Source organism: Rutilus rutilus (genome assembly GCF_951802725.1).
Source record: "Rutilus rutilus genome assembly, chromosome: 3".
Taxonomy (NCBI): domain Eukaryota; kingdom Metazoa; phylum Chordata; class Actinopteri; order Cypriniformes; family Leuciscidae; genus Rutilus; species Rutilus rutilus.
In genome coordinates, this window is record NC_140211.1 from 437,197 (window position 1) to 452,420 (window position 15,224).

The following is a 15,224-nucleotide window of genomic DNA, read 5'->3' on the forward strand; positions in this document are numbered from 1 at the left end:
TCAGCCTGTAAACGCTGTGATTCAGCCTGTGATTCAGCCTGTGAACCTGTGATTCAGCCTATGAACGCTGTGATTCAGCCTGTGAACGCTGTGATTCAGCCTGTGAACCTGTGATTCAGCCTGTGAACGCTGTGATTCAGCCTGTGAACGCTGTGATTCAGCCTGTGAACCTGTGATTCAGCCTGTGAACGCTGTGATTCAGCCTATAAACGCTGTGATTCAGCCTGTAAACGCTGTGATTCATCCTGTGATTCAGCCTGTGAACGCTGTGATTCAGCCTGTAAACGCTGTGATTCAGCCTGTAAACGCTGTGATTCAGCCTGTGATTCAGCCTGTAAACGCTGTGATTCAGCCTGTGATTCAGCCTGTGAACCTGTGATTCAGCCTGTGATTCAGCCTGTAAACGCTGTGATTCAGCCTGTGATTCAGCCTGTAAACGCTGTGATTCAGCCTGTGATTCAGCCTGTGAACGCTGTGATTCAGCCTATAAACGCTGTGATTCAGCCTGTAAACGCTGTGATTCATCCTGTGATTCAGCCTGTGAACGCTGTGATTCAGCCTGTAAACGCTGTGATTCAGCCTGTAAACGCTGTGATTCAGCCTGTGATTCAGCCTGTAAACGCTGTGATTCAGCCTGTGATTCAGCCTGTGAACCTGTGATTCAGCCTGTGATTCAGCCTGTAAACGCTGTGATTCAGCCTGTGATTCAGCCTGTAAATGCTGTGATTCAGCCTGTAAACGCTGTGATTCAGCCTGTGATTCAGCCTGTGAACCTGTGATTCAGCCTGTGAACGCTGTGATTCAGCCTGTGAACGCTGTGATTCAGCCTGTAAACGCTGTGATTCAGCCTGTAAACGCTGTGATTCAGCCTGTGAACGCTGTGATTCAGCCTGTAAACGCTGTGATTCAGCCTGTAAACGCTGTGATTCAGCCTGTGAACGCTGTGATTCAGCCTGTGAACCTGTGATTCAGCCTGTAAACGCTGTGATTCAGCCTGTAAACGCTGTGATTCAGCCTGTGAACGCTGTGATTCAGCCTGTAAACGCTGTGATTCAGCCTGTGAACGCTGTGATTCAGCCTGTAAACGCTGTGATTCAGCCTATAAACGCTGTGATTCAGCCTGTGAACGCTGTGATTCAGCCTGTGAACGCTGTGATTCAGCCTGTGAACGCTGTGATTCAGCCTGTGAACGCTGTGATTCAGCCTGTAAACGCTGTGATTCAGCCTGTAAACGCTGTGATTCATCCTGTGATTCAGCCTGTGAACGCTGTGATTCAGCCTGTAAACGCTGTGATTCATCCTGTGATTCAACCTGTGAACGCTGTGATTCAGCCTGTAAACGCTGTGATTCAGCCTGTGAACGCTGTGATTCAGCCTGTGATTCAGCCTGTGAACGCTGTGATTCAGCCTGTAAACGCTGTGATTCAGCCTGTAAACGCTGTGATTCAGCCTGTGAACGCTGTGATTCAGCCTGTGAACGCTGTGATTCAGCCTGTGATTTAGACTATGATTTAGTCTGTGATTCCTGTAGTACACATGTTATGTGTAATGAACAACATATCTGTTATTTCAGCTCACGTCATTATGATGAGTTATTATCCATCAGTCATCACAGTCTGCCATTCCGCTCACATGTTGATCTGCGAACCCTGTGTCTGATGTTCTGATGTTAAATTGTGATGTAGTGAATGTTATTTATGGGGGTTTGAGTTTGCATCTCATTAAAATCACAGCATGGTTGACATTCAGACACTGTTTCTTTAGCTGTGAAGAAATTCAAATCATGAGAAAGGCATCTCAATTCTTCTGCTGCACACTAACCTAAACGTGCTGATGGGAAATACATTTTAAAAAGTATTATTATGCTGTAATGTTGCTGTTTGAGCATGAAAAAGCTCTGCATTGTTCCAAAGCCCTTCCAGCTGGAGTTCTTCTCTATATCAGTGTCAGTGTTTCTGAACTCCTGAAACGCCTCCATTGTAGTCTTGAGTTTCTTCCGGGAACGAACACGTCACAATATTCCTCATTATAATAATTAATACGCAGAATAAAGGGGCGGGGCCTGGTTGAGTGAGTTAGTAGTGTGTTAAACTGGCGGATATGGTAAGGGTCGGGACATTTCCCAAACACACTCGAAGCGCTCTACCAATCACAACACACTGCTCCAGCCGACCAATCAGAGCACAGTGTGCTTTTCAGAAGGAGGGGCTTCATAGAGACAGGAAGTAAACAGAGCGTTACTGACAGACTGGGAAGAGAGGAGCCGCAACAATGGAGAATATGAGGAGAATAATCAACATTCAAGGAAACCCTGTTCTAGTAGAGCCTGAAAACAACATCAAGACTGTGTGAAAGAGTGTAAAAGGTCACCGTTAAAGTTTAGTATTGGGTCGTAAAATGCCTAAATGAAATTAAATAAGGCAAAACTTATTTTCTTATCTAGTATTTTTGTCTTTTTTTTCCCAGCAGAAATATGCAAACATTCCTAAATCAAGATACATTTACTTAAAAATAACAAAATATACAAATGGCAGATTTTTTTTTTTTTTCTGCTGAATTATTATCATCTCATTTCATTAGTTTAAATCTGTCTGTTTCAGCTCATGTTCCTTTGACGGTTCTGTCATTTGGCAAACGTTTGTTTAACGTGTCAGTGAATATATTTCAGCAGTGATGATTCCTCTGCATTAATTCATCTCGTTAGATTTGCCCTGATTAAACCGATAGCTAATAGTTGTTAATTATGCGGTGTTAATGATTAAAGCTGTTCATCTTTGGGTCACATTTAGATCTGTGGATGTTTCTCGTCTATCCAGCATCAGTATTCACTGCCGCCTCTCGCGATCTGTCCGTTTCCTTCAGAGCGGGAACTTCCTCTCAGATCCACTTCCTGTTGACGGATTCCCTCGTGTGTGTCGAGCCAGAGCAATGAAGCTGGTGCCACTCAGTGTCTTTGTACAAGGCCAGGGACGTTTCTGTTTTTGTCTTTCTGACAGATGAAAGCTTGTGGAGAGATGAACGTTTATATAATTGCGATTCTCTTCAGCTCTTCATTTCCTTCTTTTGTTGCTCTGAAATGGTTCAGAAAAATTCCCTTCAGTATTTTTGCACAGGAACAAAAACTAACCTGTGATATTAACATTATGTTTAAAAGCACTACTGTTCACAAGTGTTTATCTCTTCTGCTCACCAAGGCTGCATTTATTTGATCAGAAATACAGTAAAAACTGTGAAATATGTAAATGCAGTGTAAATCATCTGTTGTCTATGTGAATATACAGTAAAGTGTAATTTATTCCTGTGATGTTCAGCATCACTACTCCAGTCTTCAGTGTCACATGATCCTTCACACATCATTCATTTTGTTTTTCAGGATTCTTTGATGAATAGAAAGTTCAAAAGAGCAGCAATTATTTGAAATAAAATATTTTGCTACATTATAAATGTCTTTACTGTAACTTTTAATCAATTGAATGCATCTGTGATTAATAAAACTATTAAAAATATAGTTTTTTTAAATGATACATATTGAACATTTGATTACATCCATGTGACTATATAAATGGTAACATTTCAATCTGTCTGCGTGTGTGCGTGTGCGTGTGTGTGTGTGTGTGTGTGTGTGTGAGTGTTTGTGTCACAAACATCCATATCATTTCTTTTTATAGACTCCTTATTTATAAGCTAAACATCTGCTCACTGTATTAGCAACTGTTACACACACACACACACACACACACACACACACACCAGTACTGTCTTTAATGTTCTCCATCTGCTCCATGTTAGAGTTATTCAGTGACATTCACACGTGTGGTGTGTAATTACGTCTTGACGTGATGATGTCACTTCCTGTTGCTCTGGGTCAGTGACACGTGTGTTGTTCTGCGTTCAGAGAGTGTGAGATCTTAGATTACTGATGATCTGATGATGTTTTCCACAGAGAAGTTGCGCTGTTCTTTTGGGTCAACATAAAGCAGAATCTACGGCTCGGATATAATATAATACCTAATCTATGGCTCGGATCGTATAGATTATGGGTCTGCAATATATTTATAATGCGGAGGTAACTGAGCTCAGGGAGTTCCCCCTTTCTCTCTTTTTCTCATTATCACAGCTACAATGTGTGTTTGCAAGCTATGATTCTTTTTGTATTAAAATATGAATATTCAGCCTGTAATTCAAACTATGAAATACTTGTCTGATTGTTATTGGCTGCATTTAATTTTGAGAAATGAAATGAAATATCTTTCTGGCTTTTTAGCTGCATAAAATACTATGCACTTTCTAAATCCATGTTTATGTTAAGGGCATGCGGCGAGTGATTCGTGCCATTGCTAAAATCCGTACTTATGGTGAAACGGATCTGAGGACCGTTATTGTCTCTAAGTAGGCCAAGAAGCCCTGACGCCTAACGGTTTCCACCTCATTATACGGCGCCCTCAGGGGGCCGGTCTACCATGCCGGGGCACAGAGTGTCCCAGCGAGTTTTTACCCGAGGGTTGCACTCTCTGAGGAGGGCTCCAGAGCAGTCAGGCCAGCTGTTCCCTGCCGGTGCGCCGCTTCAGGGCTCTGTGCTCGAAATACACCAGAGGCTAGTCTCGAGAGACTGGTACCCTTAGTAGATTTCTGGCAGATTGGAAACATCTACCAAATATATCTCACTGGGTCCTGTGGGTCCTGGGTCCTACCCACTGTGGTTGGCCCCGAGCAGGCTCTGGATATGGAACTTGAAGTAAAAGCTATTCTGCAAAAGGAGGCTATGGAACGGGTTCCTCCACCCCGAGGTGCTGGAGCTTCTATGGGAGGACTTTGGTCAAGCCGAGGTCGACCTGATCGCATCCCATGAGATGAAACATTGTCCTCTGTGGTTCTCACTCAGCCATCCAGCCCCTCCTGGGTTAGACAGTGTGGTGCAGATGTGGCCGAGGTCACGTCTGCATGCATTTCCCACGATTGCTCTGCTCCCAGGAGTTCTGGATAGAGTTCGCCGGGATGGGGTCCGTCTACTGCTAGTAGCCCTGTTCTGGCCGGCCCGAGTATGGTTCGCATACCTAGAGATTCGGATCAGGAGGGACTTACTCTCTCAAGCGTGTGGGTCGATCCTTCACCCCCTCCCAGAACTGTGGAAACTGTGGGCATGGTCTCTGAGGGGGTCCAGATCAGATTAGATTAGATTAGATTAGTTTAGATTAGATTAGATTAGATTAGATTAGATGCCTTTATTCATCCCCACAGGGGAAAATCAGATGTCCAGCAGCATATAGTGTAGCTCATACGTTCTGGTCTCTCAACTGAGGTTGTGGAGCCCATCCTCCACTCCAGAGCTCCATCCACATGGAAACTGTATGCCTTCAAGTGAATGCCTTCACTTCCTGGTGTGGAGAGCACCCGCTGGACCCGGTTAACTGGAGTGCTGGCGTTCCTGAAGGAGCGATTCTCCGCAGGGTTATCCCCCTCACACTGAAGGTGTACGCACTAATAACCCGTTTCCTTTGTGGCACTGTGAGGCTGAGGCCTGCAGTCCGCACGAGGGTGCCGACATGGGACTTGGCCGTTGTACTAGAAGGCCTCTCCCTAGCTCCGTGCAAGCCCATTGAGGAAGTTTCTGAGAAATATCTCATTCTAAAGACTGTCTTTCTCCTCGCTATTTCGTCTCTCAAGAGAATTGGAGACATTCAAGCACTTTCTGCACCTCCCTCGTGCCTGGAATGTGCTCCTGGTATGGTAAGGGGTTTTCTTTACCCTAAGACGAGGTTACGTTCCTAAGGTTCCTACTAATACTGTAAGACCTAGAGTACTGCAGGCCTTCTGTCCTCCTCCGGACGTCAGACCAAGAGAAAGTTTATCTGCTCTGCCCTGTCAGGGCCTTAGATGCTTACGTCCACAGAACTGTGGAGAAAGTCTGAACACTTTGTTTGCTTTGGGGTTCCCACAAATGGGTGTCCTGCATCTAAGCAGAGGATGAAGGTGGTCGATGCCATCTCACTGGCTTATGAGTCGTCCAGTCAGCGTTCACCTTTGGCTGTATGGGCCCACTCCTCTAGGAGTATGGCTGCTTCCAAAGCATTACTGTCAGGAGTTTCCCTCCAAGATGTTTGTAATGCAGCAGGCTAGTCCTCACCGCACACATTCGTGAGGCTTCACTACCTGGACCTCGGCTCCAGTCCAGGGGCTCAGGTGCTTTCGCCCGAATGTGCGCATTGATTTCACACAGACTGACACTTGCTCTTATGGCGGCGTGGGCATTAGCGTTCCCACAGTGTTTCGACGCAGCTCGAGTTCCCTTGAAAGGGAACGTCTCGGGTTACGGTTTAACCTGTTAACCGTTGCCAGTGCGTCGGCGCACTGAAGCGGTTTTTTTATATATATAGTTCAAAGTTACTATCAGATTTAATGTTATACCTTGACAAACTATACATCATTAAAAAGATATAAGACTCAAGTTTCAGTATTTGACCACTATTGTATTCTGAGAAACTTATTCACCTTATTCCGGAAGTAGCACTGGGTGGCGCCATCCGCGTAATCTCACTTCCTGGTTTAGCTACTTAGCGCTTTGTTTGCCCTGGTCCAATCTGTTATCTGTCTTGATATAAGTAGATAGACTATAATATTATAGCCAAATGCGTTGGCCTATGGCTATTAACAACTGCTGCAACGTACTAAAGTACATTTCACTTGAAGCTTTTGAAACAATGCCACAATCAAATTATTTAATAGCTGTGTCTTTCTAATAGCTATTACTTAGTTATGAAGATGTGCACAAACACTACTACATGTAAAGTTTGAAACATTATTACACCACAGTTTGTTTGCTTAACCCTCTGGGGACCAAGCTGTTTTTGGGGCCCTTGAGATGTTCTGACATGCTCTGACATTTGTGCTTTTTTCAGTTATTTATAAACATGTTAATGGCAAAGGTGTAAATTCACTCTATATAGCACAAACAGGCCTACCATAATATGCGAGCAACATGTATGTAGATGTTTGTATTTTTAAGAGAATAATGTTTATGCGTGGTTATTTAAAAAAATAAAAATGAAAGTTGCTGAAATAAGACCACAAAACTCATACAAAATATGTGCCCACAAGACTTTTGACTAATGGATGTTTTCTCTTCGAGTTCTAGCTTCAAAATTATGTGAAAATAGTCTTGCTTTATCGTTCACAAAAAAAAATACATTGATTTAAATGGTGTAAAACAGGTTTTGCTTGGAAAGCCAATATGTGAGGGGGAGGAGTAGTTTACACCTTAGTCCCACCCACTCTGCATAATGACTCTGCATAATTAGCCATTCATTCAGGTGTGACACTGACTGAGCCACAATGCAAGGACAAAATAGCCTATATATTTAGAAGAAGACTTATATTGACCATTTAAGATTTTGCTTACATCTATCTTGTAAATATGTTTTGCTATTTTATTAAAAAGGTTACAATTACAACAATAATTACAATTTCAGCAATATTTCTGCAAAAAAAGTACTCTTTCTTTGTAAAAAAAAAAAAAAAAGATTATAGGCCTACATTTTATCATATGTATTCATTAGTTTGAATATAGCCAACATTGGAACATCTTAGTCTATGACTTTATTTTTGACAAAATAGTATTTTATATATATGAGCAGAAAAGCTTATTTGATGTGACAGTATATTCTACAGTAAAAACTGTACCCAAATCTAGTCAACAAAATATTGTCTTTCATACTTCGCCTGACTGTAACGTTGTTTTTATGAAATATTAGGGCATAGCCTATAAATGTTAATTTGCAGTTTAATACGTTGCTTATACAAATATACATATGTATAGCTCAACATATTTCAGTCGATTTTTACTCATCTCAGTAGGCTCTAGCAAAGCAGTTTATTCTTTCACACACAGACGCGCGATTCATATTTAGGCTAAACAGTCTTTACAAATATGTACCCTTCATTCATCTCACAGAAACGCGATTCATATTTAGGGTAAACAGTCTTTACAAATATGTACCCTTCATTCATCTCACAGAAACGCGATTCATATTATAGAAACGCGATTCATCTTTTTGTTTACATAGGCCTACACTAACGTTATTCCATAACGTTATTCCACATTAACACTTGAGAAAGGATAACTTAGCCTACCTCACTCCTCAGCGGGATCTGCTCCTCATATCAGCACGGAAAATTTTCTCCATAAGGTAGGCTATATTATGCCTCTTTGTTTACAGCTGATGTGGGCGTTTCACAGACTGAAATGGTTCTCAGAATTTGCGTTTGAATAGCACGCGCTCTCCGGGGCGTGGTCAAATTACTGTGAATCTTCTCGTAATGAGCTCGACTGGAGTCGCTCTCTTTTTATACAGATTACAGAAGCTGATAATATTTGTTTTTTATATAAATTACTTCATTTAAAAGCTGCGATCTCAAGCTTTATGCCCGTGGGTCTGTTTCCCTGTTTGACTGAATTTTCGCGGAGTTATAGATCATTTTCGAACGCGTTTCAAATGGGAGTTTACTGACAGAGAGAAGGCAGAAATAGCATCATGTTAGTTTTTCTTTATTTGTCAAAAAGCAAAACACTTTATTTTTATTGTGAGTATACAGAAAAAAAATAGAAACTGAACAGGATCGATTGATGTATTACACGAAAATGAAAGATCAAAATTAACAGAGCATTTTGTGTTTATTTTTCATTGCTAAAAAAAAAACCGAGCAAAACGCGCGGGCGCGTTTTTGGTCCCCAGAGGGTTAATCACCAGATACATTTGCAGTGTATAGCCAACAGATGAGAAAAAAATAGCCACGAACTGGTGTAGAAAGAAAGTAGAGCCTCAACTAGATGAACAAGAGGGTAACGTTAGCTTAGCTAACTGCTAGCTGCAATTTCTTATGGTTTGATCTCTAACACAAGTAATGGCTGTAAAATAAATCCAGCGACTGAATTCTAGAGGACCATAGCTTTCAAACAAGGTATAGCATGTGTATGTGTCCTGTAGTGAGACCATTACAACGTTAGATGTTTGTGGCTAATGTAGGCTAAACACTACACATCGGCCGGGCTGCGATCAGACAGGCAGACGGGTCATATAAACACCTAAAAGTCGTTTAAAAATTACCCCGAGAAACAGTGCATTGCTGTGCTGTTGGTACACACGTACATAGCACATTTGGCACAAATTAGCTTATCTTATGTGACATTTTATCAGTGAGACTTCTCTGCAGTTCTCCTCGAAATTGAATGAGGGTCCGCTAAACCGGAAGGTGGTTTACAACGGAAGTACTGGACAGAAGTAAAAGTGGGCGGGGCGGAATAAGGTGAATAGCGACAGTTATTTCTTAATTTGTGTCAGGAGTTATGAAATGAAAAAATGAGTCGATACCTTTAATATGAATTATGCGCGTCAGCCGCTTTCGTTCATAAAAAAACTCCCGTGCTGTCGTCATGACAGCGATACACAAAACATCGTCCTTCAGGGCTTTTAGCTCAAAAATGTGCAGATTTGGAGAAATATTGATATATTCTCATAGGTTTACATCAGATTTCTATAGACAGGAATAATATTTATTGAATTTATACCCAAATGCGTCGATGTAATCATTATGAGCATTTGGTACTCTGATTTAATGTGTTTTTAATTCATACCAACAGCCTGAGGGCGCTATAAGCACAATACTAGTCCATATATGGAACATGAAGAAGAGCCATGATCATGTGACATTCCAGGACGTTAAAAATAAAGTCATTTGACATGGTCTTGAAAAACATTAAACTACATCCAGAGTTTTGGACTTATTATCTTCAGATTTTAAACATAAAATGTTTAGACATGTGGCTTTAGCTGTAGTGCATTTCTAGATTGCTACAGTGCCAACTTCAATTTTATTTTCATGAGGATGTTTCATAAAAAATTATTTTTAAGAACTTTACAAAACTTTGAAGCTATTTATAAAAAATTTTTTCATTATGACAATAATTAATTCTACATTTACAATAAACTGCCAGGTGTCAGCTTTCAAATGAGATCATACTTGTGCTTTTAGTACAAAGGGTTCATGAACTGTATGTGTATGTGTTTCAGTTTGGGTATGTCATTTCTGGGGATTTTTCAAAAGTGGGGTTGCAGCTTAACAGGTTAACCCTAGTTCCCTGAATAGGGAACGAGACGCTGCGTCGCCCTGCCACACTCCCGGCATGCCCGTGATCGACTTGCTTCTGCCTATCAGAAGCTGACGCTGTTGGGTTCAGGTGTGCTTTATAGTTTCCTGGTCGTTGATGTCACGCCATTGGACTGGTTTCATACGTGCTTCATGACGCAGAGGCGTTCACGCAGGGCCGTTCCCACAGCGTTTCGACGCAGCTCGAGTTCCCTCTTCAGGGTTGGGGTTACATACGTAACCGAGACATTCACTGTATGTACAAGTATGGACTGACTCCACATGTTCGCTGTCGGGATGTTTCTTTGATTTGGGTTTTGATGAGGAACATCAAATTTAGAAAAAGATTCTGATTTCATAATGACTGTTTTTCTAGAGCATAAAGTCCATCAGAACATCAGGGTTAGATCCAACCTCATGCGATCGAGCTTAGAGATTTCTGCTTCATCTCCTTCATTGATCTGATCAAATATCAATCAAATGTCTGATATAAGCAGTTTTCTATGGAAGCTTTCTTTCGCCACAGAATAAAAAAATAGGAACTTTTTATCTCTCAATTCTGACTTTACTTCTTGAGATTCCGAGTTTATATCTCTCAATTCAGTATTTATAACTCGAAATGGCCTTCGCTAACTTTCTATATGTTTTTATTCTGTGGCTTCCATAGATTTCAGATGAGCTGCTCTGGTTAGTGATTAAACATCTGATGAATGAACATGAGCACTAAACCTGTCTCTTTCTCTCTCTCTCTCTCTCTCTCTCTCTCTCTCTGTCTCTCTCTCTCTCTCTCTCTCTCTCTCTCTCTCTGTCTGCAGGAGACTCGTCTCAAGCCGGTGAGTTCTGCGTTATTCTTCTCTTCTGCTGATCTTTATAAAGATGTCATGAACCGCTGAAGGTCGAGAGGGTGGCATTCATGTCAAACAGCGTTATTTCTTCTCTTTCTGAACACACACACACACACACACACACACATATATATATAGAGAGAGAGAGAGAAAGAGTGTGTGTGTGTGTGTGTGTGTGTGTGTGCGTGTGTGCGTGCGTGTATCAGTGAGTGTGTGTGTGTGTGTGTGTGTACGTCGGTGAAATGTGCTCTCTCTCTCTCTCTCTCTCTCTCTCTCTTCATAATGGTGTTTGAGACTGTATTGGTTTCAATCAATCACTCTGTTAGAGCTGAATGTGTTGACAGCTCGAGTTCACTGAAGACATATGAGACAGAGAAATGAAATGACTGGAGACTTTTGACTTTCACACACTCTTATTGACCACGTTCAACTGAATATCTACACACACACACACACACTGGTGTTTCATGATTCCAATGCCATTTGCTGCTGTTTTATGTGAGTGTTTTGTCACATCATGAGGTTTTTTTAAAAGTGTGTGTCCAGGTCAGGTGGTTTTACTTGAGTTCCTTCATTTCTTCCATGTAATGTGTGTGATGAAAGGAAGACACAGCTGTCGGTTAGTGGTGTAAATGAGCTGAAGACACCGGTGTCTCGCTCTCGCTCCGCGGGAGATCCAGATGAGGAAAGATGGAGGCTTGTTCAGCAAATCCTCCTCGTCGTGTGGGATTCAGACACACTCCAGAGGAATTATGGGAAATGTAGTCCATGGAAGTAAAGCGGCTTACCCGCCGCACTCCTGACCAAACGCGTTAAGCCTGAGAGATAAAGAGAGTGTGTGTGTGTGTGTGTGTGTGTGAGAGAGAGAGAGATCTGGAAGAGTGAAGCGTGGGAATGCGCTGAAGTGCTGTCAGAACGAGTGTGTAGATGTTGTGTGTTTATGTGTGTTTCTGAGGCGCATTAATGTTTGGATGCTCATCTGTTCCAATCACTGGCATTTTACTAGCAGTTCATTATCATGAAATAAAAAATTAAATGAAAATGGAAAATATAAAAGCTAATTCAAAACAATAATAAATACAGATTATTGTTTTGAAATAGCTTTTATATTTTCCATTTATTTTATTTTTTTAATTCTTATTATTAAAATGTTCCTTTTTAAAATATTCCTATTTAGGTGTACTGTACTTGTATTTCAGTTGTTTATTTCCATCTCTGCAGATATTGTGTGTTTGTGTGTGTGTGTGTGTGTGTGTGTGTGTGTGTGTGTGTGTGTGTGTGTGTAACTGTCCTTCATCTGCCGTCACGCGTCCTGAACTCATCGAGTGTGTCTGATTCACAATATGATTCAGAATCAAGCATCAGTAAATCAGCCCCTGCGGTGTGTGTTCACAGAGACCGCATCAGCAACAGTGTGTGTGTGTGTGTGTGGCAGATTTGCTTTCAGAAATCCTCCCTCACTGAATCTAATTATAATAATGAGAGAGAGAGAGAGAGAGAGAGAGAGAGAGAGAGAGAGAGAGAGAGAGATGACACATATTATTGGAATGGCAGTTGTTTCAATGTATTGCCAAAACATTTCCAGTGTTTACAGTGAATCATCATGCATGCACATATACATACAAAAAAATAAAAAACATTTTATCAACATTTTAGAATTCTATGAACAATTTAGAATTCAATGTGCGTGTGTGTGTTTGTGTGTGTGTTTGTGTGTGTGTGTGTGTGTGTTCACCCAGTAAACCTGAGTGAGAAGTTCTGACTATGTTGAGCAGATTAGATGTGTCCGCTCTCGCTGTGTCTGTTTAGCAGTTTGTAAACGTGTCGAATCTAGAGAGATGAGCGGCACACACTCTGAGCCTGGCAGAATATTACTCTCTTAAACATCCTTCAAATCGGACAGACAGACAGACAGACAGACAGACAGACTTTTGACTTTTAGTGTATTTAATTTAACATTTTCTTACCACTTACACTGTAAAAAAATTCTAACCCTCCCAAATCAAAAATTTCAAGTGACCGATAACATCTAAATTTTTCAATTGGCCCAAGTGAAATTCTGTAAATTATAAAATTAAATTGACAGATTTTCACTTGGGCCAATTGAAAAATTTAGATGTTATCGGTCACTTGAAATTTTTGATGTGGGAGGGTTAGAATTTTTTTACAGTGTAATTAAAATATACAAAACACATAAATATACATATAAAATACACTAAACAAACAAAAAAAACATACACAGAAAACACCTCATACATTCATTTGTAAAATTCCATCCTGTGAATTACATAGAACATCATTCAGAGCCGAAGGAAGATTGAAAGTATCAAAATCTCCGACCATTTTATGATATCTGTTGTAAAGCATCAGAGTCAGAGAGATCCATATGCAGTGTGATTTATTGATCAGAGTAATCAAACAGGCAATGGTCAGAACCAGCAGATACAGCAGTGAAGACAGGGCTAAAGCATAGTGCAATACCAGGCAAAAGGTCAGGGCAGGCAGCAAACAATCAGAGACAGAGATCAAGGCAGTGGTAACGAAGGCAGGCAGCAGACAGGGAGAACTCCAGAAACGAGCAAGGACAGTCCACGGAGATAAACGCTCAGTAAAGTTCACAATAGTAAAACAAGACTTCGCTCTGAGTGTTGTGTGAGTGTGGTTTAAATGGGTGTTTGATCATGAGGTGCAGGTGTGTAATGCAGTGCAGGTGTATGGAGTAATCAGTCCAGGTAGATGCAGGATGGGAAATGTAGTCTGTGAGTGAATATGATAGTCTGGTGTGGAGTGCCCTCTGGTGGCTTTCAAAGGCACTCCAGCTGGTGACCGTTACCCTAACCCTAACCCTAACCCTAACCCTAACAATATGTAAACTCAACATGTGCAGAAATCCGACCTCGTAGAGTCACATTAACAGCAGTGGAAACACTCAGCGTCGCTTCTCTTGTTAGCCACACAGCTAGCTTTGCTCAACCATATAACAAATTAATTAACACATCTCTTTTTCTGTTTTGATACTTATAACTAGGCCCATAAATAAAACATTTTAATGTAAATTGATAATTCAAATTTTTACTCCATTCTTCCAACAAATTAAGTTCTGGAGTTGTAAACCTCAGTAACGTTCCTCCACCCTCCGGCCGTGTCTCCACAGCTGCCCTCACTCCTGGATTTGGAAATCCACCATCTTATTAATACATTCCTCCTCCTTAACAACTCTGTAAACATTGATGGAATTACAGATACAAAATCAGTCTTTCTTTTTTCTGCTGTATGGAGTGATTTAAAGCCAAGCTTTGCTGCAATATCCCGTGAAGACAACCAATCGCTCTTACTCCAAAGATGAGAGACGTTTATGAACTGGGCTTTCCCCACAGCGGCCGGCAACGAGTGAGAGTTCACGGTTTCCACAGGTATTGCAGGATTGTAAAGAAGAGGTTCCTCTTTAATCCATGATCCACTTACAATTCCCTGTTCTCGAACAATTCTGATTTTAGAACCGTCTTATATATATATATATACTGTATATATAGCTGATTCAACCAGTCGTCCTCCTCTCCTCAAGAGACCTCGAGCCACATCCGCCCAGCTGACATCTTTCCCATACAGAAGTCTCTGGGAGCCTAAAAGCAGCAATCCCACATGCTATGTCAATTAGACCTTATAATATCAGATACGAACTATCGCCATCTCCACTCTAAACGACACATCCAGTAATGTATCGGGAGAACTCTAACACATGAACACTTGTCTCCTAACAGACATCACATGTTTAAGCACAGGATTTCTGCATCCTAAGGAAATCGCTTTAATCTCGCTCACCATTTTCACCAAGTTCTCCCACAATGACCTTATTTTCAGTGAACGGAGGGACGTTTGAAATGATCACTTCCGTAGCCGGAGCAAACAGCGGAGTGGTATTAACAACAGTTTCTTTCACCCACAAACCGTTCTCAATAACCTTGTTGATCAGCGCTTCTGTTTTAAGAAAAACAACTACAGCTTTATTCATTCTGGAAGCCGAGACGATATTTCCATAGCCTAACTGCTCACCTGTAGCACTCGCCTCTGACGCCTGAACCCACGGCGGAGGGGTAGTGGCGTCCTTCATATATATATAAAGAACAGCGCACAATAGAAACATGCTCTCACACAGAGTGTGTGTGTAGGAATCTGTCCTTACAAACTAGTGCTGTCTCACTCCCAGCATGCACTCAGAGAGAGAGAGAGAGAGAGAGG

At 41.4% G+C, this 15,224-nt stretch overlaps 1 protein-coding gene across 2 annotated transcripts in view; it reads left to right on the forward strand.

Moving 5' to 3' along the window:
* The window catches only part of nrxn2b (neurexin 2b), a 499,069-nt gene that overhangs the window by 214,550 nt on the left and 269,295 nt on the right, over positions 1 to 15,224 (forward strand). For both annotated transcript variants that reach the window (XM_084404964.1, XM_084404965.1), the window contains one exon: positions 10,956 to 10,973. In XM_084404964.1, coding sequence (XP_084261090.1) covers positions 10,956 to 10,973 — 18 coding nt within the window. The remainder of the gene's footprint in view (positions 1 to 10,955; positions 10,974 to 15,224) is intronic.